The sequence below is a fragment of the Vipera ursinii genome (genome assembly GCF_947247035.1).
Source record: "Vipera ursinii genome assembly, chromosome: 2".
Lineage (NCBI taxonomy): Eukaryota > Metazoa > Chordata > Lepidosauria > Squamata > Viperidae > Vipera > Vipera ursinii.
The window spans coordinates 180,309,241-180,335,056 of record NC_139513.1 but is presented as its reverse complement, the minus strand read 5'-3'; the positions used below and the strand labels follow the sequence as shown (position 1 = coordinate 180,335,056).

Sequence of the window (25,816 nt, the reverse complement as noted above, 5' to 3'; positions counted from 1 at the left end):
AAGGGTCTTACAATTATCAGCCAATCAAATTTACAGTCCAGAATGTTTAACCACCAGCTTTTCAGCAAACTCCCCCCTAGAAGATTAGCCAAATGTCAAGGTTTTTCTTTCTCTGCAAACAATTCTTGAGTTTAGAAGCTCAGTAAGTATTTATAATCCCAGGTCAGCAGTTTTTAAAACAAATATAGTTCTCACTCTGTAGTAGGTAGCCCAGTGTGTTTTCTTTCCTCTGTTCCCAGCTGTTCTCTATTGGTGAGAAGCCACTGTGGTTCAAAGGAACAAGTTGTTCTTTATTTCTGGATGTCTTGCCAATTTCTGAGTTGATGCAGCTGTTGTTCTATGTTCTAATCCTTCACTAGATGTCAGTAGCTATTCATTTTCCAACTTTTAAAGCAAAGAGTTATTTTCTTGTAATTTCATCAATACTCTTTCAGATGTAAACTCTTCAACAGTTTTCATAATTTTCAAATTTATCCAGACTGTAAGTTCATTGTTCATTTCAATATATTTCTGTCCCCCATTAAAATTAAATCACCACTTCCATCTATGGAAGGGTGGGGGAGTGGTCCCCTCCCTTCTCACTTTTGGAGGATTTTTTCCCTTGAGGATCTTTTCCAGGAAATCAGTTACAAAATAGAAGAGAGATCAATATTCTCACCCAGTTCCAAGCATGTTGTTCATAGTTGTTCTAGTTAGTACTTTTGGACTTTGGCTGCTGGTAGCTTGGGCTATTCACTGGTGTGCAGCTAGCCTTTCTCCTGTCGGGTTGGACAGCTTCCCCAGGATCAAATGGATCAACCGCCATCTTTCCGTGATCCACAGGGGCCCCTCCTTCTTCATCACCTCTCCGGGGTGACTTTAGGCCCATTTAGGGTCCCCTGGCAGGGCGAAACCAGCTGTGGGGTGTGGAGCTTTGCAGTCCCTCAGCCATGCGCTACAGTGCAAAACCAGAAGTCCCCTATATTTGGGCATTCTAGACAGAGCATTTGTCAGAAGGTTCTTTACCTCAGGAAGGTATTTGAGAGTGAAATTAAAACGGTTGAAGTATTGTGCCCACCTAACTTGCTTAGGAGATAACTTTCGAGGGGTTTTCAGTGCCTCTAAATTTTTATGATCAGTCCATACCTCAAAAGGCACTTTGCTACCTTCCAAAAAATGATGCTTAGTTAGTAAAGCCCATCTGACCACAAAAGCCTCCTTCTTCCAAACAGCCCATAGTCTCTCTGTTTCTGAAAGTTTTCACGAAGTATAGGCACAGGGTTGCAGATCTTCCTTAAGGTTTTTCTCTAGGAGGACTGCACCCACAGCATCAGCTTGGATGTTGAAAAGTTAGGGTGTTTAAAAACTGGTTCTGCTGCAAATAGTCTCTTTAACTGCTCAAATGCCACCTGCCATTCTATAATTCATTGTAAAGGATGACAAGGTCGAGGCTTTCCCTCTCCCTTTTCCAGTTTTTAATAGTTCAGTAATAGGCATGATGATTTTTGCAAAGGAGTAGATGAATCGCCAATAAAAATTTGCAACCCCCAAAAAGCTTTGGTTGCTTGTGGGTCCATGCAGGCTGCCATTCCTGTACAGCTTTTCCTTTGGCAGGGTCCATCTCCACTCCCTCACTAAAGATCGAGTAGCCCAAGTAGTCAAGGTGCGTCTGATGAAAATCGCATTTAGAAAGTTTAGCATAGAGGCTAGCTTTTAACAGTTTCTTAAGCACCTCTTGAATTAACTTGATGTGCTCCTCCATGGTTTCAGTATAGATGAGGATATCATCGAGGTAAATCAAAATCCACTTGTATAGGTGATCATGCAGCACTTGATTTATCAGTTGCATAAATACAGTACGAGCTTCTTAGAGTCCGAAAGGCATCACTCTGAATTAAAAACTCCCTAAGGGGCAATTGAAAGCTGTCTTCCATTCGTCCCCCTCCCTAATTCACGCTTGGTAATAGGCTTCCCTTAAGTCCAACTTTCTGAGATCGGTTGATGGGAGAGGTCCTGTGGCTAACCTCAGAGTTTGCATGCCATTCTCCCACCAAATATTGGGGCACCACTTTTCAAGCCAAGCCAAGCCTAGAATCACAGTCTCTTTCATCTTAGCGACCAGCATGAAGGGAATGATCTCCCAGTGCTGTCCCAATTCTAGATGCAATGGTGTGTTAGGTGTGTTGCTGGGTAACCTCCAATAAGCAACCCATCTATCTGTTCAAACTTCATGGCTAGGGGCAACAGTTTGGTGAAAATCCCCAATTTAAGAACGGCAAAGTTAATTAAGCATCTGGTGCAGCCTAAGTCTACTAAAACGTCTAAATCGCTTTGGGTCCATCTTTGGCACTATAATCTTGGTGGGAATAGTGAAAGGTGGGATGGGTTGACTTACCATCAGGTCGTCTTCACCATCCTCATCCTACAGTAAGGCGCCTGTAGGGGCAGGTGTTCAGGTGGGGCTCCTGCTTTTCCCCAGGCTGGGGGGGGGGAGATTTGGGCAGCTTGCTCCTACTTGGTCCAATTAGACTTCTCATGGCAGTGGTTTTCTTGGCTTAGTAGTGCGGCTTTTGCTTGGAGGGAAGAGGCTAAGCATTCAGCAGCATGATGGCCATTGCCCACACTGGAAGCATTTGATGGAAGCCCCGGCGGCCACTTGAGCAGCATCGGCAGTTGAAGTGGCTTGGGGTCACCGTCCAAACAGACACTTCTCTGGACCTCAGCTCAGCTTCAGCTCAGTGACAGTTGGTCTCTTGACACGATCCAATTCGATGTCCAAGGTTACTGTCATATTATACTACTCTCACAGCTGGTTCAGAATCCCTCAGTAGATGCTGCAGAAGATGGTCCCTGGAGCGGCATGAACAACAGCTCCTCTTCAGCAGGCTTAAGGGTACTTCTATGCTGAGGAATCAGTTCCGACTGGTAGAGGTCCACCAGGATGGTGGTTCCTTCTTGAGGCATCAACTTCCCTGACTGGATTATCTTGCTTTTTGGCCAGGCCTCCGTCATCAGACCTTCTTCAGTGGCAGATGCTTGCTCTCTGATGACTGAATCTCCACGGCAACCAGCAGTGTATTCCTCTTTCTCCTCCATAGATCTTCACTGAGTCTTCACTGTCCTCCCAAAGTGATGGGTAGGCAGCCAGAGCTCAGCACACCAAGAAAGAGAGCATTTTGAATGAGATTTGCTTTAATGCCAAGGTTCCAATAGACAAGGGTCATGGTTCCGATAAATGAGACAATTGAAACAAATTGCAGGCATATTATTTATATAAAAAGTCTTAGTAATGAAACAAAACATCGGCACTCATGGAGGGATGCCAGAATCTGAAATCTCTTCCCTCAAAACCCATCATAACACGCACACAATCCCACCCTTATCTACATGTCATAAATCACATTATCCAATTAGTTTTACCTATGAGGTTTCACCCTCCCTTTCTGTACACGGGCTTTTCCAATCTTCTCACAACATCCGGGTAGATGCCCCCCCCAAATGAAGCAATTAAAGTAACGGGTTCTCTCTTATATTGTCAGTGGAAAAACATGTCAATGTTTGCAGCATTGACATCCGGCTCCCCTCACAAAAGAACAGATCCTGTAATGTCAACAAACACAAGTTAGGAGCTGGCTTTTGGTTTGTTGGGGTGTTTCTCATAAAACCTTTTAATAAGTCTGTCAGCTTTCACATCGCTAGATTTCACCCAAATGGCTTCAGACAATGGGTATCCCTTCCATTGTACTAGGTACTGCAATTTTCCCTTAAAGATTCTAGAGTCAAGAATACGTTTCACTTCATAATGGGTCTCACCCACTACTATGAGGGGTCCAGGTGCTTTCTTAGGGGGAGGTCTTAAAGTGGAGGCTCAAAAAGGTTTCAGTAAGCTACAATGGAACACCAGGTGAATTTCCCCCAAAAGTCTGGGGAGTTTCAATTTTACTGTCACTGGGTTGATGATTTTCACAATGGGGAAAGGCCCCAAGAATTTCGGTCCCAATTTCTTACTGGGTAATTTGAGGCGTAAATATTTAGTTGACAGATAAACCTTTTCCCCCACTTGGAATTTTTCTGGGGGAAGCCACTTTTTATCACCCTCTTTTTATAAGTTTCAGAAGCCTTTTTAATGCCGTTTTTGTGTTTCTCCAAACCTCTTCCCACCCCTCACCTACTGATCAAGTGTCTTTTCCTGTGGCTAATCTGAAAGGCATGTAGCCAGTGCTGCTGTGAACAGAATTATTGTAGGTCACCTCAGTGAAGGGGAGGAGGTTTGTCTGTTGGTAGGAAATATAGCATCTGAGGTATTGCTCCACCATTTTGTTAGCGAATTCTGCAGAACCATTGGTAGCTGGATGAAAAGCAGATGATAAGCCTTGAGATGATCCAATTAATTTAAGGAAATTCCTCCAAAATTTCGCTGTGAACTGTACTCCTCTATCTGAAATTATTCGCTTAGGGGCGCCATGTAGTCAACAGATATGTTTCAGGAACAATTTACTCAGTCGTTGTGCAGATGGGAGACCTTTACAGGTGATAAAGTGAGCCTGCTTCAAAAACAGATCTATCATAGTCCAGATGACAGTATTTCCTCTACTGTTGGGTAGGTCTACAATAAAGTCCATAGCTATTTCTTCCCATGGTTGGGAAGGGTCTGCTACCGACTGCAGTAGCCCAGGGGTTTTCCCTGGAATTCTTTTCATGGTGACACATACGGTACAACTCTTGACATAGTTTTCCACATCTCGTTTTAGCCCCGGCCACCAAAATTGCCGGCGAATGAGGTGTAGAGTTTTTAAATATCCGAAGTGTCCAGCCTGTTTGACATCATGGCTGTGTCTGAGAGCATTGAGATGGGAGGGTTTCAGGTAGATACAATTTTTCCCCCATGTATGCCAAACCATATCTGCATGTTAGGGAGGTTTGATTATCTTTGACCAATAAGGAGCTCTCGTTTTAGCTTCTTCACTCCTGAGTCATCAGGATTAGGGGTTCTGCGAGGCATGAGTTTATTATTTAATTTATTTTTTGGATTTGTATACCGCTCCTCTCCCGAAGGACTCGGGGCGGTGTACAGGGCAATTAAAACACTATATACAACACATAATATGTAAAAATTAAAACAAATTAAACAAGTAGCCCTGAACAATAAAACGGATTCTAAAATTTAAATTAAAAATTTTAAATCTAAAATCCCACTCCCTCAGTCCAGGCCGGCAAGTTCGAATAGCCAAGTCTTCAGGTCGCGGCGGAAAGAGCGAAGGTCAGGAGCCATCCGGAGCTCAACAGGGAGCTGATTCCAGAGGGCAGGCGCGCCCTGATCGATGGCACCCTGAGGAGGCCCTCTCTGTGGGAGCGCACAGGATGATGGGAAGTTAACGCCGGCAAAAGGTACTCCCGTAAATAACCCGGACCCATGCCATTTAGGTGCAGCAGGTTGTGAACTTGAGATAATTGCCTTGTAGACCTCTTCATGTTCACTTTTGTACTGTGGCAGTCGGGATAGCACATCAGGTAGGAAGTTTTTTCTTTCCGGTATGTACTTTAAAATAAAGTTAAAACAGTTAAAGTACTGTGCCCATTGCACTTGCTTTGGGGATAATTTGGAGGGAGTTTTTAGTGCCTCTAAATTTTTGTGATCTGTCCATACTCCAAAAGGCACCTTGCTCCCTTCTAAATAGTGTCACAAGTTTAATAGGTAAAGGTAAAGATAAAGGTTCCCCCGCACATGCGTGCTAGTCGTTTCCAACTCTAGGGGCTGGTGCTCATCTACGTTTCAAAGCCGAAGAGCCAGCGCTTGTCCAAGGACGTCTCCATGGTCATGTGGCCGGCATGACTAGACGCCAAAGGCGCACGGAACGCTGCTACCTCCACATCCGTAGTGGTCCCTATTTTTCTACTTGCATTTTTAAGTGCTTTCGAACTGCTAGGTTGGCATAAGCTGGGACCAGTAACAGGCTCTCACTCTGTTACGCGGCACTCGGGATTCGACCCGCCAAACTGCCGACCTTCTGATCAAGAGGTTCAGCATCCAAACCCACTGAGCCACCGTGTCCCTTACAAATTTAATAGCCTCCACCCAATTGTGAAGGCCTCGTTCTCCCAGACTGTCCATCTCATTTCGCCTTCCATGAATTTCTTAGAGGTGTAGGACTCCACTTTTATTCTTTTCTGGTAACACAGCTCCAACTGCCACATCGCTGGCATCTGCTTGAATTACAAAGGGCTCCCCTGGACAGGGGTGCTTTACAACCAGTTCAGCCGCAAATAGTCTTTTTAAATTCTTAAAAGCTTTCTGACAACACATAGTACATGCTAGTGGTTGGCCAGTTCACGGTTTTCCCCCTCCCTTACCCGTTTTGAGTAGGGGCAAGGGGTAGAGTAATCTCGGCAAAAGAGGGAATGAATTGATGGTAGAAATTGGCAAATCCTAGGACGTCTTGGAGGTGTTTGCGAGTCTTTGGGGGCTGCCATTCAATTATACTTTTTACTTTGGCTGGGTCCATTTCGATGCCCTCTTCGGAAATTCTATAGCTGAGATAATCTAATCAGGTTTGGTGAAATTCACATTTCGACAATTAGACATAAAGTTGGCATTCAATAGTTTCTTTAACACTTCTCTGACCAGTCTTACGTGATCAGTCATATTCGTACTGTATATCTGAGTCCTTCGGGAGAAGGGCAGTATACAAATATAATAAATGAAATGAAATAAATGAAATATCAGAATGTCCTCAAGATACACCAGAACCCCTTTGTATAAATGTTCATGTAGGACCTCATTAATCAATTGCATATACGGCTGGGGGGCCCTGCAGTCCAAATGGCATGACTTTGAATTGGTAGCTTCCCAAGAGGCAGTTGAAGGCCATTTTCAACTCATCCCCCTCCTTTATTCTTTATAGTCCACGCAGACATGTAGAGACCCATCTTTTTTCTCTTTGAACAACACAGGGGCTCCCACTGTAGACTTGGACAGTTTGATGAATCCCCTTGTTAGGTTTGTATCCACATACCACTGCATCTCCTCTATTTCAAGGGGGGTCATAGCGTACATTCTTGGTTGGGGGACTTTGGCCCCTGGTAACAGTTCAATGGAACAATCATTGTGGCAGTGAGGAAGCAAGATATCACATTCTTTCTCACTAAACGCCTCCGCTAGGTCCTGGTACTCACTGGGGATGAGCGGCTTTCCAGGTGGCCATAAGGCAGCCATGTGCGCTTGCTCATTGGGTGGGCTAAAATCCTCTGTAACATCTGTTGAATCAATGGGATTATTGGGCCCTATGGGTAATGTCACAGTTCTCATTCCTTTTTACCACCAGATAAATGGCTTCCATTTGTCTAGCCAGGCTAGTCCTAGGATCACAGTCTCAGACATCTTTGGAGCTACCAGGAAGCGAATAAACTCCCAGTGCTTGCCTATTTCCAGGCATAAGGGCTCCGTTAATTGCGTGACTGAAGTCCCTCCCATTAGGGTGCCATCGGCTTGCTCGAACCTCACAAGTTTGGAGAGTGGCTTAGCCCATATGCCCAGTCTCAAGGTATATGACAGGCTAAAGATGCAGCCAGTATCGAGTAGTTCTTTCAGGTATACTTGTGCCCCTGACTTAGGGATTATGAGTTTAGCAGGCAATAAAAAGGGTAGGATGCATCGACTCACCATCAGGCCATTCTCCCCTTCGTTGTCGCTGTTGAAAGAGGGTAGAACGGGGTGGATCCATTCTGAGTTCCGGCGTCCTCCCATGTGGGGGACGTGACCTGGACAACAGGTTCCTGTGTCATCCAGTTGGATTTCTCTCCCTTTAGCCGCTGTGCAAGTCTCTTTCTCACTGCTGGTCCTGGTCTGTTCCGCCATTGGGGGAAGGGGATGGGGCATTTCACTGCTTGATGTCCCTGCTGTCCACATCGTAAACACTTAATTGCCGGGTCTACGTGTGGCTTGAGTCTTTCAGCCATCACAGTAGAAAGAGATCTTCGTGGGGGTGATTGCCATTCAGGTTGTTCTGACCTTGGCTCGGGTTTAGGTAGGAGAGGCTTCTTATAGCAGGCAAGCTGAACATCCAATTTCATCGCTGCCTGGTACCATTCATGCAGTTGGTCAGGTACAGCTCGGTAGATACATGCCAGAGGAAGGTGGTCTAACCTTTCTCTGAAAAGATGTATTATGGATTGCTCAGGCCATCTCTCTATCTGACCTGCCATTTTTCAAAACTCCTGCATGTACTCTAGGTCAACCCGGCCAGCTTATGAATTTGCTCTTCTGCTTTGAGGGCAATTGATGGGTCCTCAAATCTTTCCCTCAGCCCCAGGAGGAAAAGGTGGGGGTCTTCCAATTCAGGGGCCTGCTCATTATATAAATTGTTCAACCATTCAGATGCTTCTCCCTCTAGGTTGTACGCAATCACATCGACCATCGCACCTTGGTCTGGGTAAAGGGGACCCCAGCGATTCAAGTGAGAGCAAACTTGGTTGAGGAAAAAAAATCAGTTTCTCTGGGTCTCCATCGAAGGTTGCTCTGAAGGGTGGGCTCATCACTGATTGCTGGGGCCCCCATTGCTGCTGGCCCCACCCTGGTTGTTGGTTAAATGGTTCCTGGGGCCCCCACTGCTGTTGTTGTGTCTCCAGTTGCTGCTGGCCCCACTCTGGTAGCTGATTTAATGGCTTCCAGGGCCCCCACTGCTGCTGGCCCCACTGGTCCTGCTGTACGTTCAAGGGTTGCACATTTGGGTCCTGCTGCTGTCACCCTTGCTGTTGTCCTCCCACCAGCTCCTAGTCTCCAGGCTTCTGCACCACCCCCAGTTGTTGCAAGGCTTCTATTAGCTGGGGCAAGCTCACAGGTTGTTGGCCTTTCACTTGTGGGGGTTTCCCAACCTCCCATTACTGCAGAGGCCCCGGGCTGGGGTCCTCTGTCTCTATGGGTCTGGAGAGCTTGGCAGGGGACCTCTAGGTCTGGCAGGCAGTCTGATCTGCAGACAGGATTTTCCACTCACTCAGATTCTCAGTGGCTGATGATCTGGCATCTCTCCCCCATTCTGCTTCTGGGGCCTCTTGCAGCACAGTCTGGTTCCAGCTTGATGACGAGATAAGCTCAATTATCTGCTGAGGTTTGAAGATCAGCCCAAATTCATCTTCCCACAGAAAACTATTGATTTCCTCTTCAGAAGTTTCACCAGCAACCAGGCTTTCCCTTTTCATCCTGAGGATTCTTCCCTGAATCTTTGCCAGCTTTTCTCTCTTACCAGAGACAGTGTGTGTGTGTGTGTGTGTGTGTGGTGATGGTTCAGGACCCCCCTTTGAAAGAAAGGAGATTCTGGCATGATGTCATGGTTCCGATAAATGAGACAATTCAAACAAATTGCAGGCATATTATTTATATAAAAAGTCTTAGTAAAAAAACCCTGCCCTTATCTACATGTCATAAATCACATTATCCAATTAGTTTTACCTATGAGGTTTCACCTCCCATTCTGTACACAGGCTTTTCCAATCTTTTCACAACATCCGGGTAGATGTCCTCCCCCCCCCCCCATGAAGCAATTAAACTAGCAGGCTGTCTCTTATATTGTCAGTGCAAAAACATGTCAATGTTTGCAGCATTGACATAAGACCAAACAAATCAGAACTCTGAGGCTTGAAATTTCCTCAAAGAACATGGTCAAAAGTGAAACCAAGTCTAAAATTCCCTTCAAAGAAAGACAATAATACAAAGTTGAACATCCTACCCCCAAACTATGCAATCAGCTAGGGTCCCTAATAGAAGAGTTTGGTGGGCTTTCTAACCAAATGCTCATGCCCCCATCTAACAGAAATAAATGGCCTTGGTTCCCATAGGACAGTAAAATCATTAGACTAGTAGAAATCCTCTGCATCCCCTCCCATTCTTGTGGCAACCTAGAATGAGCAAAATGGCTGCAGTCAGGTTCGTTGTAGAGCTGACACCCAATTATGGTCATATGCACCCACACACAATATTTTTGCTATGAAATACAGTAGTACCTCAGTACTTCAAAATTTGTCGAAAATGGTACTCAACACATTTTGATGCAAAAATGTTGCCCAGGTACTCATCATTTGTTTTGTACTTGACACACTATAAAAGGAAATGGGGGAGTGTTATAGAGAGTGGACAGGAAGTCGACCATGCTAGGAAGGTTGCTGACATAGTTAAAGGGACAGTTATAAAGTCTTTCCTAGTCACAAGGTTTGTTTTGTACTCATCTTTTTTAGTACTCATCACGCCTTCTGGAGCCAACTAAGAATGAGAACTGAGGTACCACTATATATTTTGAGTCTGAAATATGATTAATAATAAAATGGCATTTATTGAACACCAGGAAATGCTTAAGAAAGATTACAGGTCTCTGTTAGCAGGAACAGTGACATTAACATACTGGAAGTTTTTCTATCATAATCATATTTTAATGTACCGTATATACTTGAGTATAAGCCGAATTTTTCAGCCCACTTTTTGGGCTGAAAAATTCCACTTCGGCTTATACTCCAGTCAACAAAAAAAACTTACCGAGGACTTGTGCGCGGCCGAGGCTTTGGTGCTTCCGGGATCGCCCGCACCTCTCCCAAGCCACCGCCGTCCGAGACCTGCCGAAGTTTGGGGAGGTTTGGGGAGGTGCGCGCGCACCTCCCCAAACTCCGCGCCTTGCCTGCCTGCTTCTTTCCGCAGCGGAAAGAAGCAGGCAGGCAGGGCGCGGAGGAACGGAGACTTGCCGACGTTTGGGGAGGTTTGGGCGCCTCCCCAAACCTCGGCAGGTCTCCGTTCCTCCGCGCAGACCTGCCGACGTTTGGGGAGGTTTGGGCGCCTCCCCAAACCTCCCCAAACCTCGGCAGGTCTCCGTTCCTCCTGCCGACCTTTGGGGAGGTTTGGGCGCCTCCCCAAACCTCCCCAAACCTCGGCAGGTCTCCGTTCCTCCTGCCGACCTTTGGGGAGGTTTGGGCGCCTCCCCAAACCTCGGCAGGTCTCCGTTCCTCCGCGCAGACCTGCCGACGTTTGGGAAGGTTTGGGCGCCTCCCCAAACCTCCCCAGGTCTCCGTTCCTGTTTGGGGAGGTTTGGGCGCCTCCCCAAACCTCCCCAAACCTCGGCAGGTCTCCGTTCCTGTTTGGGGAGGTTTGGGCGCCTCCCCAAACCTCCCCAAACCTCGGCAGGTCTCCGTTCCTCCGCGCAGACCTGCCGACCTTTGGGGAGGTTTGGGCGCCTCCCCAAACGTCCCCAAACCTCGGCAGGTCTCCGTTCCTGTTTGGGGAGGTTTGGGCGCCTCCCCAAACGTCCCCAAACCTCGGCAGGTCTCCGTTCCTCCGCGCAGACCTGCCGACGTTTGGGGAGGTTTGGGCGCCTCCCCAAACGTCCCCAAACCTCGGCAGGTCTCCGTTCCTCCGCGCAGACCTGCCGACCTTTGGGGAGGTTTGGGCGCCTCCCCAAACGTCCCCAAACCTCGGCAGGTCTCCGTTCCTGTTTGGGGAGCTTTGGGCGCCTCCCCAAACCTCCCCAAACCTCGGCAGGTCTCCGTTCCTCCGCGCAGACCTGCCGACGTTTGGGGAGGTTTGGGCGCCTCCCCAAACCTCCCCAAACCTCGGCAGGTCTCCGTTCCTGTTTGGGGAGGTTTGGGCGCCTCCCCAAACCTCCCCAAACCTCGGCAGGTCTCCGTTCCTCCGCGCAGACCTGCCGACCTTTGGGGAGGTTTGGGCGCCTCCCCAAACCTCCCCAAACCTCGGCAGGTCTCCGTTCTTCCTGCCGACCTTTGGGGAGGTTTGGGCGCCTCCCCAAACCTCCCCAAACCTCGGCAGGTCTGCGCGGAGGAACGGAGACCTGCCGAGGTTTGGGGAGGTTTGGGGAGGCGCCCAAACCTCCCCAAACAGGAACGGAGACCTGCCGAGGTTTGGGGAGGTTTGGGGAGGCGCCCAAACCTCCCCAAAGGTCGGCAGGTCTGCGCGGAGGAACGGAGACCTGCCGAGGTTTGGGGAGGCGCCCAAACCTCCCCAAAGGTCGGCAGGAGGAACGGAGACCTGCCGAGGTTTGGGGAGGTTTGGGGAGGCGCCCAAACCTCCCCAAAGGTCGGCAGGAGGAACGGAGACCTGCCGAGGTTTGGGGAGGCGCCCAAACCTCCCCAAAGGTCGGCAGGAGGAACGGAGACCTGCCGAGGTTTGGGGAGGTTTGGGGAGGCGCCCAAACCTCCCCAAAGGTCGGCAGGAGGAACGGAGACCTGCCGACGAGCCGCGGCCACACAGGGTATTCCTGTGTATTCAGGCTTGCAAAATGGCGGATCGAGCCTCTGCTGGCGGCAGAGGCTTGCAGAACGGCGGATCGGCTTATACTCGAGTCAATAACTTTTTCCAGTTTTTGGGGGTGAAATTGGGGGTCTCGGCTTATACTCGAGTCGGCTTATACTCAAGTATATACGGTAATATTCAGGGAATTGTCAATATGACTGTTCAATAAAAAAATGCTTTCCTTGGCTATTATTGGAAATTTGCAGGTATTCATGCACAATATATGATGAAAAGAAAAGAAGGGTTCAGCTGCAATGGATCACTGGCTTGTGAATTTTAGATACCTAGAATTATTACTGAATGGAAGAACAGGAAGGGGACTTCCAAGCATTCAAATCATAGTTCACTTTTATGATAGACATGTTCAAATATGTGAGATTGATCAAATTTGCCTTCATTTGTGATGTTCAAATATTTTTGCTCTTTTTGAAAAATTTCAATTTATATACAATTGTAGTTACCATTTTCCTGAACTATATGATTTGATATTTTAAAAATTCTTAAATTCAATATCTTTTTCTTGTTTTGTTTATTAATTTTTCCTCATGTATTTAAGCAAAAAGCAAAAAGGGGGAAAGAGAAGAGAGAGAAAATGAAATGCAATTGTAGTTCTAGCAGGTACTTCTTAGTATCTTCGACATCTAAAAAATTTACATCCTTAACTGACAACCATAATCAACCCCAAAATTTCTGTTGCTGAGACAGTTGTTAAATGAATTTTGCCCCTATTTTATGACCTTTCTTGCCACAGTTGTTCAATCACTGCAATTGTTAAATTAGTAACACAGTTAAGTGAATCTGTCTTCCCCATTGCCTTTGCTTGTCAGAAGGTCTTAAAAAGTAATCATATGACTCCAGGACACTGCAACCATCATAAATATGAGTCAGTTGTCAAGCATCTGAATTTTGATCATGGGGAGGCTGCAACAGTCATAAGTGTGAAAAATAACCATAAGTCACTTTTTCAGTGCCACTGTAACTTTGAACGGTCACTAAATGAACTGTTGATAAGTCAAAGACTACCTGTGTAGAACACAAGCTTCAATATATTATCCTGATGTCAATCCCAAAGGTGCTTTTTCAGGAGGCAATTGGACTTTTTTTTTCTTTGAAGACATTGCGCTTCTCATCCAAAAAGCTTATTCAGCTCTGATTGGATGTTGGGAAATGGAAGGATTTATATTCCTTGCAGACAACTGGTCATTTGCATTGTTCTAGAGAGTTGTTGAGGCCATGTGTGTGGAGCTTTCTCATCCAAGATGCAGATAGCACAGACTCATCCCCAACAGCCTACACCTGTCTTCAACAGTAAAGGGCAGAAAATATCCTGCAGCCAAGAAGGCTCCACACACATTTGCACTACTCAGGTGACCTTTAAGACACAGATAATCATCATCTTAATAGAAGTAGTAGTAGTAGTAGTAGTAGAGTTGGAAGGGACCTTGGAGGTCTTCTAGTCCAACCCCTTGCTCAGGCAGGAAATCCTATACCATTTCAGACAAATGGTTGTTCAGTCTCTTCTTAAAAACTTCCAGTGTTGGAGCATTCACAACTTCTGGAGGCAGGTTGTTCCACTCATTAATTGTTCTAACAGTCAGGAAATTTCTCCTTAGTTCTAGGTTGCTTCTCTCTTTGATTAGTTTCCATCCATTTTCTTCTTGTCCTGCCTTCAGGCGCTTTGGAGAATAGTTTGACTCTTCTTTGTGGCAACCTCTGAGATATTGGAACACTGCTATCATGTCAAATGGCCTCAACAACTCTCTAAAAGAATGCAAATGACCAGCTGTCTGCAAGGAATATAAATCCTTCCATTCCATAGCATCTATTTAGAGCTGAAGAGGCTTCTTGGATAAGAAAGTCCAATTGTCTCCTAAAAAAGCACCTTTGGGACAACCATGACCTGGATGACTGAAAATCTCCACTGAAATCCTGATGTCAAGGTCTTAGCTTTTTCTTCATGCCAGCTACCTGGAATTTAATTTACCATACAGAGAGCTAGTAAAGAAGGTGGAGCAAGAGAAAATTCTAATTGTAAATTTATTACTTTATATACTTAGAAATACTTGCTATAAATAAGTTTTTCATGTAGAGTTTAGTCTCGAATATCCAGTCCAGTCTAACTAATTTTGGAATTTAATAGTAAAGATTTACTGACCAAAATTCAACTGCAAAAAAATCAAAATAACGTTACTTCTTCAAATACATGCAAAAGTATCCTGCTTTGATGTGTGGTATATAGATTAAAATATTTGACTAAGATTGCAAAATTCAAGTATACACTCATCAATGAAAGTTTATGGCATGGATTTGAACCAGTCTGTCTGTCAGCCTTATAAGGTAGATCAAATTAAGAAACAGATGCCATGTAGATTTAAAAATACTGTAGTCTGAATATGCTTTCCTCCTTCTTCACTTTATTTCTGTGTGAATTAGGGAGAGGCCTGCCTGAGGCTTTTTCTTAAGTCTGTTTCTTGGAATGGGCTCAAGCCACATTTGTCTGATCATTACCTTGATAATTGATCTGACTCCGTCAGTTGTTGCTATGGAGTACAATTGAGGGAAATAATATTTTTGTTTTTGGAGGAAATCTAACAAAACAACAAACAAAATTTTAATAAACTGAAACCCTGATAAGCTATTGGTGAAGAAGCTCTGTGACAGCAAATCCCAATTTCTGGATTTTTATGAAACTACTTGAAGCAAAAGCCAAACACGCTTTTCTCACCAATAACCACCAGTTATTCTTACAGCCTGGAGGATATTGCAACTACTATGTTTCCTCACACCAGAATAGCCTACAACTCTGATGTTCTCTGGTGATCTTCCATCTAAGTATTAATCAGGCCTAATTCAGCTTAGCTTCTCAGCCCAGGCAAGATTGATGCGACACCTCCAAGACATATTCCAAAAATCAAAGAGCAATATCGAATTCTATGTATTTGTTTGTTCATGATTCCAGTCCAAACAAAGGGGCACAACACTCTTCTAGTTTGATATTCCTGGAGAAAACTTTAAGGATGAAATCCAGAGAAAACCTCACCTGTGTAGTAGGACACTGAAATTCCAGCAACACGAAAGGGCTAGCACATTTCATGATGTTGAAGTAGAACAAGTAAGGCTTCTGCCTGGAAACAGAACAAAATATTACAAAAGACTATTCTTCTATTTGTTCCTATCAATAGGTGATGCCATATGATACACAAAGCTTCAAAAAATATGGAAGGTATCTCTTCTAATCTTTTGGGAAAGGCTGGATATCACTTCTAAATGAATTACAATCAAGTTGGCATTTTCCTTGCTTTTACCAGGGCTAATCCTGCTAATGGATTTGAATGATAATGTATTTATTTTAATTGTATGATTATTACCAATGTTGTTGTTTATGTTCTTCTCATAAACCTCCTTGTCTGCTTGCATGAATGAAAAAGCAAGCTATAAATGAAGTATATCTTCAAAATGAGAGGCGCAGACCTATCTTCATACGATTCTGTATGAACTTTGATGTAGAGGCTTAATGCAAACAATTTTGGTCACCATACTACAAAAAGATGTTGAGACTTTGGAAAAAATTCAGAGAAGAGTAACTAAGATTGATCAAAGGCCTGGAGACTAAAACATATGAAGAACGGCTGCAGGACTTGGGTTTGGCTAGTCTAAATAAAAGAAGAAACAGGGGTGACATGATAGCGGTGTTCCAGTATTTGAGGGGCTGCCACAAAGAACAAGGGGTCAAATTATTCTCTACGCACCAGAAGGCAGGACAAGAAACAATTATTAGAAACTAATCAAAGAGAGAAACCACCTGTAATTAAGGAGAAACTTCCTAACAGTGAGGACAATTAACCAATGGAACAGCTTGCCTTCAGAAATCATGGATGCTCCATCACTGGAGATTTTTAAGAAGAGACTAGACAGCCACTTGTCTGAAATGGTATAGGTTCTCCTGCTTGAGCAGGGGTTTGGACTAGACCTCCATGTTCCATTCCAGCTCTGTTCTGTTCTGTTCTGTTCTGTTCTATTCTATTCTAATGCAATTATCCCACAAAAAGAGCAAAGCCCAAAACCCAACTATTTTATGAAATTTAAGCTGCAAGGGGGAAGTATTATTTTTCCTGCTGCAGTCTCTTCATTGATCTCTACCATCTCTTTCAGTAGCAAGGTGAGTTATAGTAGAGGGAGAACAGAAAACAAGGTGCAAATTTATCTCCTTTCTTAGACAGTTGGGTCAGTGGCTTGGTTTTATGAGCAAAGACTGGTATAAATTTTCTGTAGAAGTTAGCAAAGTCTAGGAAGCATAGGGTGTCTTTGGCTGTGTGAAGGACTTGCCAGTCTAGGACAGCTTGGACCTTCTGGGTGTCCATCTAGATGCCCTTTGTGGAAATACAGTAACGCAGGAAGTCTAGTTATTGCACATTTTTCTGGCTTGGCAAAGAGATTGTTATCTCCTAGTCTATGGAGTACTGTGCCCACATTGTCTGTGTGCTGATCCCTGTTCTCATACTAGACTAAAATGCCAAATAACTACAAATTTATCAATTAAATCTGCAAAGATTTGATTTATGAATCTGGAAACTACGGGCCTGGCTTTACAGAGGCTGAGTAGTAGGACTGTCAAATTTGCCATATCTGGTGTCAAAAGCAGTTAAGTAGTCATGGCCTTTTTTGATCCTAATGAGGTTGTAAGCATTGTGGAGATCCAGTCTTATAAAAATGCTTGCTTTCTATAGTCTATCCAATAGGTCTGGAATTAACAGCAATGGATAGTGGTCTCTTACTGGGACTGAATTCAAGCCCTTGAATTTATAGACCACTCTCACTGGGAGGTTCCCACTGTTGTTAGGCCCACTTGGGTCTGGTTACTTGTGCACAAAGAAAGTGGGAGCTGAGGCAGGGGACTAGGAGAATCTAATGAATCCCTTTTGCAAATTAGAGTCCAAATATTGTTTTAGTTTCTAATTCTTTAGTAGACATTTGGTATTGTCTCTTGGTAGAAATCTTGGCAGGGATCAGATTTATGGTGCAATCACAGTCTCTATGTGGGGGAGCAGGGCTGAAGCTTCCTCCTCTCCAAAAACATCAGTGAAGTCTGCATATTTACTTGGCAGATTGAAAGTCTCTGTTAATCTTCAAGGGGTGCTGGAAGGGTTTGGAAGGCCAATCACAGTGAGATAGGCATTCAGGACTATCAAAGGCAGTAGACCAGTTTTTCCACTTAATGAGATTGTGGTGTTATAACCAAATAATTCCCAGCACTAGAGGAAGATCAGTGTGATCAGCTATGGAAAGAACTCTTCGGGATGCTTTCAAAAGCACTGTGGTGGTGAGTAATGGGTCCTGCTGTTAAAATTCAACCATCAATAATTATAACTGGCAATGGAGACTTCAGGGAAACTGTGGAGATCTTAAGTTTCTGGATTTATGAAATCAGAGGTTGCCCCAGAATCTATCAAAACAGGGATGGTGGTTTCCTTACTACTGGGAAATGTGAAGATAGAATCAAATTTCATTAATGTACCTGAACATGGAAGTAATTGAACTCTGTTCAGTGCTTGGGTGGCCCAAGCACTTGTGAGCTTGGAGGGAGGGGGGCATTTCTCATTTCCATGGCCTTGGATTTATTGTCCAGGTGATGAGTAATGGAGACATTGATGGGCTGCCTGTTTCTTCTTCTGGGAGGTTTTAGTAGGGCAATTCTTGACCATGTGGCTAGGGTCTCTATTCCTTTGCCATTCTTCTGCTCCCAGGGCTTGTCTGGCTGCTCCAATTTGCATCATAAAAGAAGGATAACTTGGAAAACCTTTGGTTTTATAAATCTTTTTTTGTTGTTCATTTCTTGTTTGGAAACCATCAGGTTTTTAACTTCTTAAACTTTTTCAAAGTATGGTGTGAATGGATATCTAATGACTTCTAATGGCAGAACTGAAAACTACATGCAGTTTTTTTTCTTTCTTTCTTTCTTTTTGTCTTTATCTTATTGAGTTGAGTTGGAGCAAAACTTGGCTTGTATGCCCAGACATTGCTTATAGTTTAAACATTATGGTGCACTTGGAATTTAAAGTCCTGAAGATTGTGGCTGGAAAAGACTCTTTTTGGTCTCTTTTGGATTGCCCTGTCTTACAGGATGGATTACAATTATAAATAAAAAATGTGTTTGAAGTCATCGGACTTCCCTGGATTACAAATACAGCTTGACCTAGAATTCTTACAAGCTATTTTGAAAGAGTAAATAACAACAATCCCTCTGAACAGAATACTATGGATTACAAATTTTGGTAATTTTTTTCTTTTTTCCCTTTTGCTCTTTTTTACTATTTACTAGTTTTATTGGTTTACCTCTCCTATTTGTTAGGAGCCTATGGGATTATAAATTTTGACTTACTTGGTTGATTACAACATATGATTTAAAGATAAAGATGAGAGCTCCTAACTTATCCAAACTTGGAAAAAAAGGAACTTCCTTTCCCTCTTCGGCTAAAGGACACTCAAATGACCCTACAAGCAATTCAAAAGGCAATTGCTACTCAAATGGCAGTCACATCGAGAAACCATGAGGAGTTGAAAAGTGATTTTGATAAAATGAATAAAAAAATAACAATATAGATTCTCAATTTGAAAATTTTAAATAGATGATCACAGATAATCCACAAAGAATTCAAAAAATAGAAGATAAATCAACCGAGATTGACCAGAAACTAGAAGCTTTAAAAGATGAAAATCAGAAGTTGATCCAAATAAATAAAGATCTAGAAGAATTGATAGCAGGGATAGAGATGGAAAAAAGCTCATACTTTTTAAGATTTCAAAATATAATGGAAGATAAGGAAGAGGATGTCATGGTTCCGAAGAATGAGACAAATCGAACAAGTTGCAGGCATATTATTTATCTAAAAAGTCTTAGTAATGAAACGAAACATCAACACTCATGGAGGGATGCCAGAATCTGAAATCTCCTCCCTCCAAACCCATCATAACACACACACAATCCCTGCCCTTAACTACATGTCATAAATCACATTATCCAATTAGTTTCACATATGAGGTCTCTCCTCCCATTCGGTATGCGGGCTTTTCTTATCTTCTCAAAATAGTCTTTAGAAAATTCCCTCCTTTCAAGATTCAAAGTGAAGCAGTTTAAACAAAAGGCTGTCTCTTACATTGTCAGTGAAAAAACATGTCAATGTTTCAAGCATTGACATCCGCCCCCCCTTACAAAAAGAACAGATCCCATAATGTAAACAAACACAAGTTAGGAGCTGACTTTTTGTTTGTTGGGGTGTTTCTCATAACACCTTTTGATAAGTCTGTCAGCTTTCACATCGCTAGATTTCACCCAAATGGCTTCAGACAATGGGTATCCCTTCCATTGTACTAGGTACTGCAATTTTCCCTTAAAGATTCTAGAGTCAAGCATACGTTTCACTTCATAATGGGTCTGACTCACTACTATGAGGGGTCCAGGAGTTTTCTTAGGGGGAGGTCTTAAAGTGGAAGCTTAAAAAGGTTTCAGTAAGAAGCAATAGAACACTGGGTGATTTTTTTCCAAGAGTCTGGGGAGGTTCAATTTTACTGTGACTGGGTTGATGTTTTTCACAATGGGGAAAGGCCCCAAGAATTTCAGTTAAATTTCTTGCTGGGTAATTTGAGACGTAAATATTTAGTTGACAGATAAACCTTTTCCCCCACGTAGAATGTTCTTTGGGGAGCCCTCATTTTATCAGCCTGTTTCTTATAAGTCACAGAACTCTTTTTTAACACCATTTTTGTGTTTCTCCAAACCTCTTCCCACCCCCCTACCCATTGATCAAGTGTCTGGGAAGCGGAGGGCACCTGAAGATAGTCAGGCATCGGGCTGAACGCTTTTCCTGTGGCTACTCTGAAAGGCACGTAGCCAGTGCTGCTGTGAACAGAATTATTGTAGGCCACCTCGGCGAAAGGGAGAAGGTCAGTCCAGTTTGACTGTTGGTAAGAAACATAGCATCTGAGGTATTGCTCCACCATTTTGTTAGCGTATTGTGCAGCCCCAGTGGTAGCTGGATGAAAAGCAGATGATAAGCCTTGAGATGATCCAATTAATTTAAGGAAATTCCTCCAAAATTTCACTATGAACTGCACTCCGCTATCTGAAATTATTCACTTAGGGGCACCATGCAGTCAGTAGATATGTTTCAGGAACAATTTAGTCCAGGGGTGTCAAACTCAATTTCACTGAGGGCCACATCAGCACCGTGGTTGCCCTCGGAGGGCCGGGTGGGTATGGCCAGGGTGGGCGCAGCCTACTGGGTGGGCGCAGCTGGAGTGCGTATGGCCTACTGGGTGGGCATGGCCAGCTCTACATCATTGGCATCAAGGGTGCCTATGGGGGCCTGGGCAGAAGTGGGACAGATCTGGGGGTCTCTGGCAGAAGGAGGGTCTCTGGGCCAGGGCCAAGGCAGCGGGGACCATTCCCTCACTGTTTCCAGGATGGCTTCAGGGACCACATGAAAGCACTTCACGGGCCAGATCTGGCCCCCGGGCCTTGTGTTTGACATGTCTGATTTAGTCATTGTGTAGATGGGAGTCCTTTACAGGTGATAAAGTGAGCCTGCTTCAAAAACAGATCTATCACAGTCCAGATGACAGTATTTCCTCTACTGTTCGGTAGGTCTACAATAAAGTCCATAGCTTCCATGGTTGAGAAGGGTCTGCTATCGACTGCAGTAGCCCAGGGGTTTTCCTTGGAATTCTTTTCATGGTGACACATACGGTACAACTCTTTTTTTTTATTAAAGAGTTTTACAAAAACAAAATTTTACAATACATCCCCAAATCCCTCCCACCCCAAACCCGCCCACTTCCCCCCCCACTTCCCAGAGCTAAATACAGGATTATAGTTACAATAATCATATTCTAAATAAAAATTATGCATAATATACAATTAACCAAATTCATAATGTGCTTTAACTCCCCTTTAATATAACTACAAACAACGTGCCAATAACAATATCCCACTAAAATCTACTCATAAGCTAAAGGGAACCTTTTAGTGCCATATTTGTTCTGAATATAATTTATCCATCTCCGCCAAACTGAAATATATCTTTCCTGTGAATGATCTTTCAAATAAGCAGAAATCTTAGACATTTCTGCAAGATTCGAAACTTTAAACACCCATTCTTCTATAGTGGGCAAACTATCCTTCTTCCAATATTGTCCCACCAGTAACCGTGCTGCTGTTATCATGTTCAACATCAAGTTAGTTTCCTTAACATCACAATCTACAACAATACCCAATAGAAACAATTGCGGAGAAAACTTTATCTTTCTCTTAAAAATCTTTTGAATGTTCCACCAAATTTTAATCCAAAAAGCTTTTATATTTCTACAAGTCCACCACATGTGAAAATAGGTAGCTTCTAAACTACCACACCTCCAACATTTAGACTGTAAATTAGGATACATGTTGGACAACTTCTTGGGATCCAGATGCCATCTATAAAACATTTTATAAAAATTTTCTCTTAAATTTTGAGCCTGAGTATATTTAACATTTCTGACCCAAATTATTTCCCAGGTGTCCAACAAAATTGGTTCCTGAATATTTTGTGCCCACTTTATCATGCAGTCTTTAACCAGTTCCGTTTCCGAATCCAATTCAATTAAAGCATTATATATCCTCTTTATATGTGCACAATTTAAATCTCTAATTTGCTTTACTAAATTTTGATCTATAATTGTGATGCCAACCTTTTGATCTGACTTCCACCTAGCTTTCAATTGGGTATATTGAAACCAAGAGTAACTTATGTTTTCTTGTCTTAACTCCTCTAATGGTTTAAGTTGCCAATCATTCCCTTGCAATCTAAGTAATTCCTTATAAGAAACCATATCCATACTCACTCCCATAGATACGCCCTCTATCGCGTATCCAGGAATTCCCCAAATCGGTATTTTATAATTTAACTTATAATAATACTTTTTCCAGACATGCAATAAAGCACTTCTAAGAATATGGGATTTAAAAGCCCTGTCCACCTTCTTATCGTAAAGCAAATATGCATGCCATCCATATACCAAATCCCATCCCTCAAGATGAAGTATTCTCTTGTTAGTTAAATTAAGCCAATCACTAATCCTGGTCAAGGCAACCGCATCATAGTACAATTTCAAATTCGGCGCCTTCAGTCCCCCTCTTTCCCTGGCATCTTGTAGAATCTTAAATTTAACTCTTGGTTTTTTCCCCGCCCAGATAAATTTGTTAATACCCTTCTGCCATTGATCAAGGTTGGCATCCTTTTTCAATATAGGTATCATTTGAAACAAAAAGAGAAACTTTGGTAGAACATTCATTTTAACAACTGCAAGTCTTCCCAGTAATGATAATTGTAATTTTTTCCAATTATTTAAGTCCCTTTGTACCTTCAACCATAGTGTTTCATAATTATTCTTATACAATTTTACATTTGAGGCTGCAATATATACTCCTAAATATTTAACCTTCTTCACTATTTCAAAACCTGTTAATTTAGATAACATATCCTTTTCACTCATAGATAAGTTCTTGGATAATACCTTAGTCTTATTACTATTCACCTTGAACCCAGAAACCTTACCATACTGAGTTATAATTTCCATCAAGTCTATAACCGACTGTAACGGTTGGGATACTGTCACAACCAAGTCATCAGCAAAAGCTCTCAGTCTATAATCATTCTGTTTTATTTTAAGTCCCTTTATCATAGAGGACTCTCGAATTTTAATTAATAAAATCTCTAGTGTTAAAACAAACAATAATGGTGATAGGGGGCAACCCTGTCTTGTACCTTTTTCAATTTTGAAAATCTCTGTTAATCCCCCATTAACTATAATTTGTGCCGTTTGTTGTTGATATATAGCTTTAATAGCATGTAGAAAACCTTCTCCAAAATTCATCTCCTCAACAACTCTTAATAAAAATTGCCAATTCAATTGGTCAAAAGCTTTCACTGCATCCAAGAATATCAATGCTGCAGGGACTTGGTTGTTCTTATCCAAATATTCAAGCAAGTTAACAATTTGTCTTACATTATATTTCATATACCTCCCAGATATAAATCCCGATTGATCACTATGAATCATTTGTTTCAAAACTTGCATTAATCTATTAGCCAATACTTTAGCAAAAATCTTATAATCTGTATTTAAAAGCGATATAGGTCTATAATTTTTAGGTTGAGTAAGGTCTTGATCCTCCTTTGGAATCAACGATACAAAAGCTGTCCTCCATGATGGAGGAACTACACCTCCAGTCTGAATTTCATTAAACAAAATCTTTAAGGTTTCAATCATTTCAGGCAACAACTTTTTATAGTAAATTGCTGTTAATCCATCTGTTCCCGGAGCCTTGCCCAATTTCAACTGTTTAATAACTAAAGAAATTTCTTCTGATGTAATTGGACAGTTCATCTCAAGTTGTTGTTCTTGTGAAAGTCTTGGAAAATGAACTTCCTGTAAGTACTTGTCTATATCTAAAGCTTGTATATTTTCTTTGGAATATAATTTCGAGTAAAAATCTAAAAAACTCCTCTTAATCAAATTTTGTTGGTAGACTTCTTTTCCTTTATATTCTATTTTGTCTATAGTACGTGATTTCTGTTTTTTCCTTAATTGATAAGCCAACCATCTACCAGGCTTATTGGCGTTACAAAAAGTATTGTGTTTAGCATAACGCAAATTAGTTGCTACTTGATCAGCCAATAGCATATTAAATTGTTCTTTCAATAAATGTATTGAGATCTTTAAATTATTATCCAATGGATTCAAAATGAACTTTTTCTCCTTAGTTTTAATCTCTTCCTCAATATCTAAACGTTTTTGCACTTGCTTACGCCTATAAGCATTATTCATATAAATCAAAACCCCTCTCATATAGGCTTTACTAGCATCCCAAACCATTTCCATCGAGGTACCTTTATGCATATTTGTAACAAAAAATTCTTTCATATGTTCTCTACATTTCTGCAAGAACAAGCCAACCAATTTATAAATAAATTCTCATTCAGCCTCCAGGATCTCCTACTAGCGTCTTCAGCAAAGAACTCCAACCAAACAGGACTATGATCAGACATTGTCCTAGGAAAAATCTTAATGTTCTTAACCGAAGAGGAAAGATCAGTAGTAATCAAAATGAAGTCAATCCTGGAGAAAGATTTATGTCTATCCGGAAAAAAAGTAAAATCTCTGTCTCTCATATTCCTTTCCCGCCATACATCTCTTAATTCCAGATCTTCCTTCAAATCAAAAAAAGCTTTAGGCAATTTTGAATTAAAAAGTTTTTAGAAGATCCCTTCTTATCTTCAGATGGCACCAAAACCCCATTCCAGTCCCCCATCATAACAGATTTGTAATGCAGTTCAATTAGTCTCTGATGTAAAAATTTTAAAATTTTTTGCTGTTGTTGATTTGGAGTATATAATCCAATAAGAAGAACTTTCTTTCCTTGTAGTGTTAATTCAATACTAACATATCTCCCTTGTTTATCCGATTCAATCAATCTTGCCGAAAAGTCTTTTCTTAAGTAAATAACCACTCCAGCCTTCTTGTCCGAAGCAAAAGATGCAAAATGTGTTCCCAATCGGGAATTAATCAAATATTTTTGATCTTTTAATGCAATATGTGTCTCTTGTAAGCAAACAATGTCATTTTTATGTTGTTTCAGATAAAAAAACCTTTCTTTCTTTTCTGTGGTGAATTTAAGCCATTAACATTCCATGTCAGGAACTTCACCATCTCTGGTGACCATGAGCCTTTGGAACATGGCCTGAAGATCAGCTGTTGCTCTCTTAGGACGTGCTCCTCCCACAGGCTCTGAAATGGCCGCATCTTGCGTAGCTGGACCAGTTACAGGCTTTTGTTTTTGCTCTTTTTCCATACGCTTATATGCAGCTCTTGTCATCCTCTGTTCTTTTGGGTCTTCTTTTGATGCCAAACTCTGCTCCATGGCCTCCGCCTTCTGCATCTCCTCAAGGGGCAGTGACAGTGCCCCTTCACTCAATTGTTTATCATCTTGTCTTACTCCTGTTCTTTTAATTCTGGGAGATGGTGGTAAACCTGCTTTCAAGACTTTAGTGTAGAAATCTTTTGCTTTTAAGATTGTATCCACATACGGTACAACTCTTGACATAGTTTTCCACATCTCGTTTTAGTCCTGGCCACCAAAATTGCCAGCGGATGAGGTGTAGAGTTTTTAAATATCTGAAGTGTCCAGCCTGTTTGACATCATGGCTGTGTCTGAGAGCATTGAGATGGAGGGTTTCAGGTAGATACAATTTCCCCCCATGTATGCCAAACCATCTCTGCATGTTAGGGAGGTTTGATTATCTTTGATCAATAAGGAGCTCTCATTTTAGCTTCTTCACTCCTGGGTCATCAGGATTAGGGGTTCTGCGAGTTGTGAGTTGTGGTGCAGGTTGTGAACTGGGGATAATTGCCGCATAGAACTCTTCATGTTCACTTTTGTAGTGTGGCAGTTGGGATAATGCATCAGCTAGGAAGTTTTTCCTTCCCAGTATGTACTTTAAAGTAAAGTTAAAACTTTAA

General features: G+C 42.5%; 1 protein-coding gene across 4 annotated transcripts in view; it reads right to left on the bottom strand.

The window, feature by feature from the left end:
* The window catches only part of SLC44A2 (solute carrier family 44 member 2 (CTL2 blood group)), a 173,419-nt gene that overhangs the window by 99,067 nt on the left and 48,536 nt on the right, over positions 1-25,816 (bottom strand). For all 4 annotated transcript variants that reach the window (XR_014491644.1, XR_014491645.1, XM_083355835.1 and 1 more), the window contains one exon: positions 15,303-15,387. Coding sequence is in view for 2 of the 4 variants with exons in the window: in XM_083355835.1 (XP_083211961.1) it covers positions 15,303-15,387 (85 nt within the window). In the remaining 2 variants the exon portion in view is untranslated. The remainder of the gene's footprint in view (positions 1-15,302; positions 15,388-25,816) is intronic.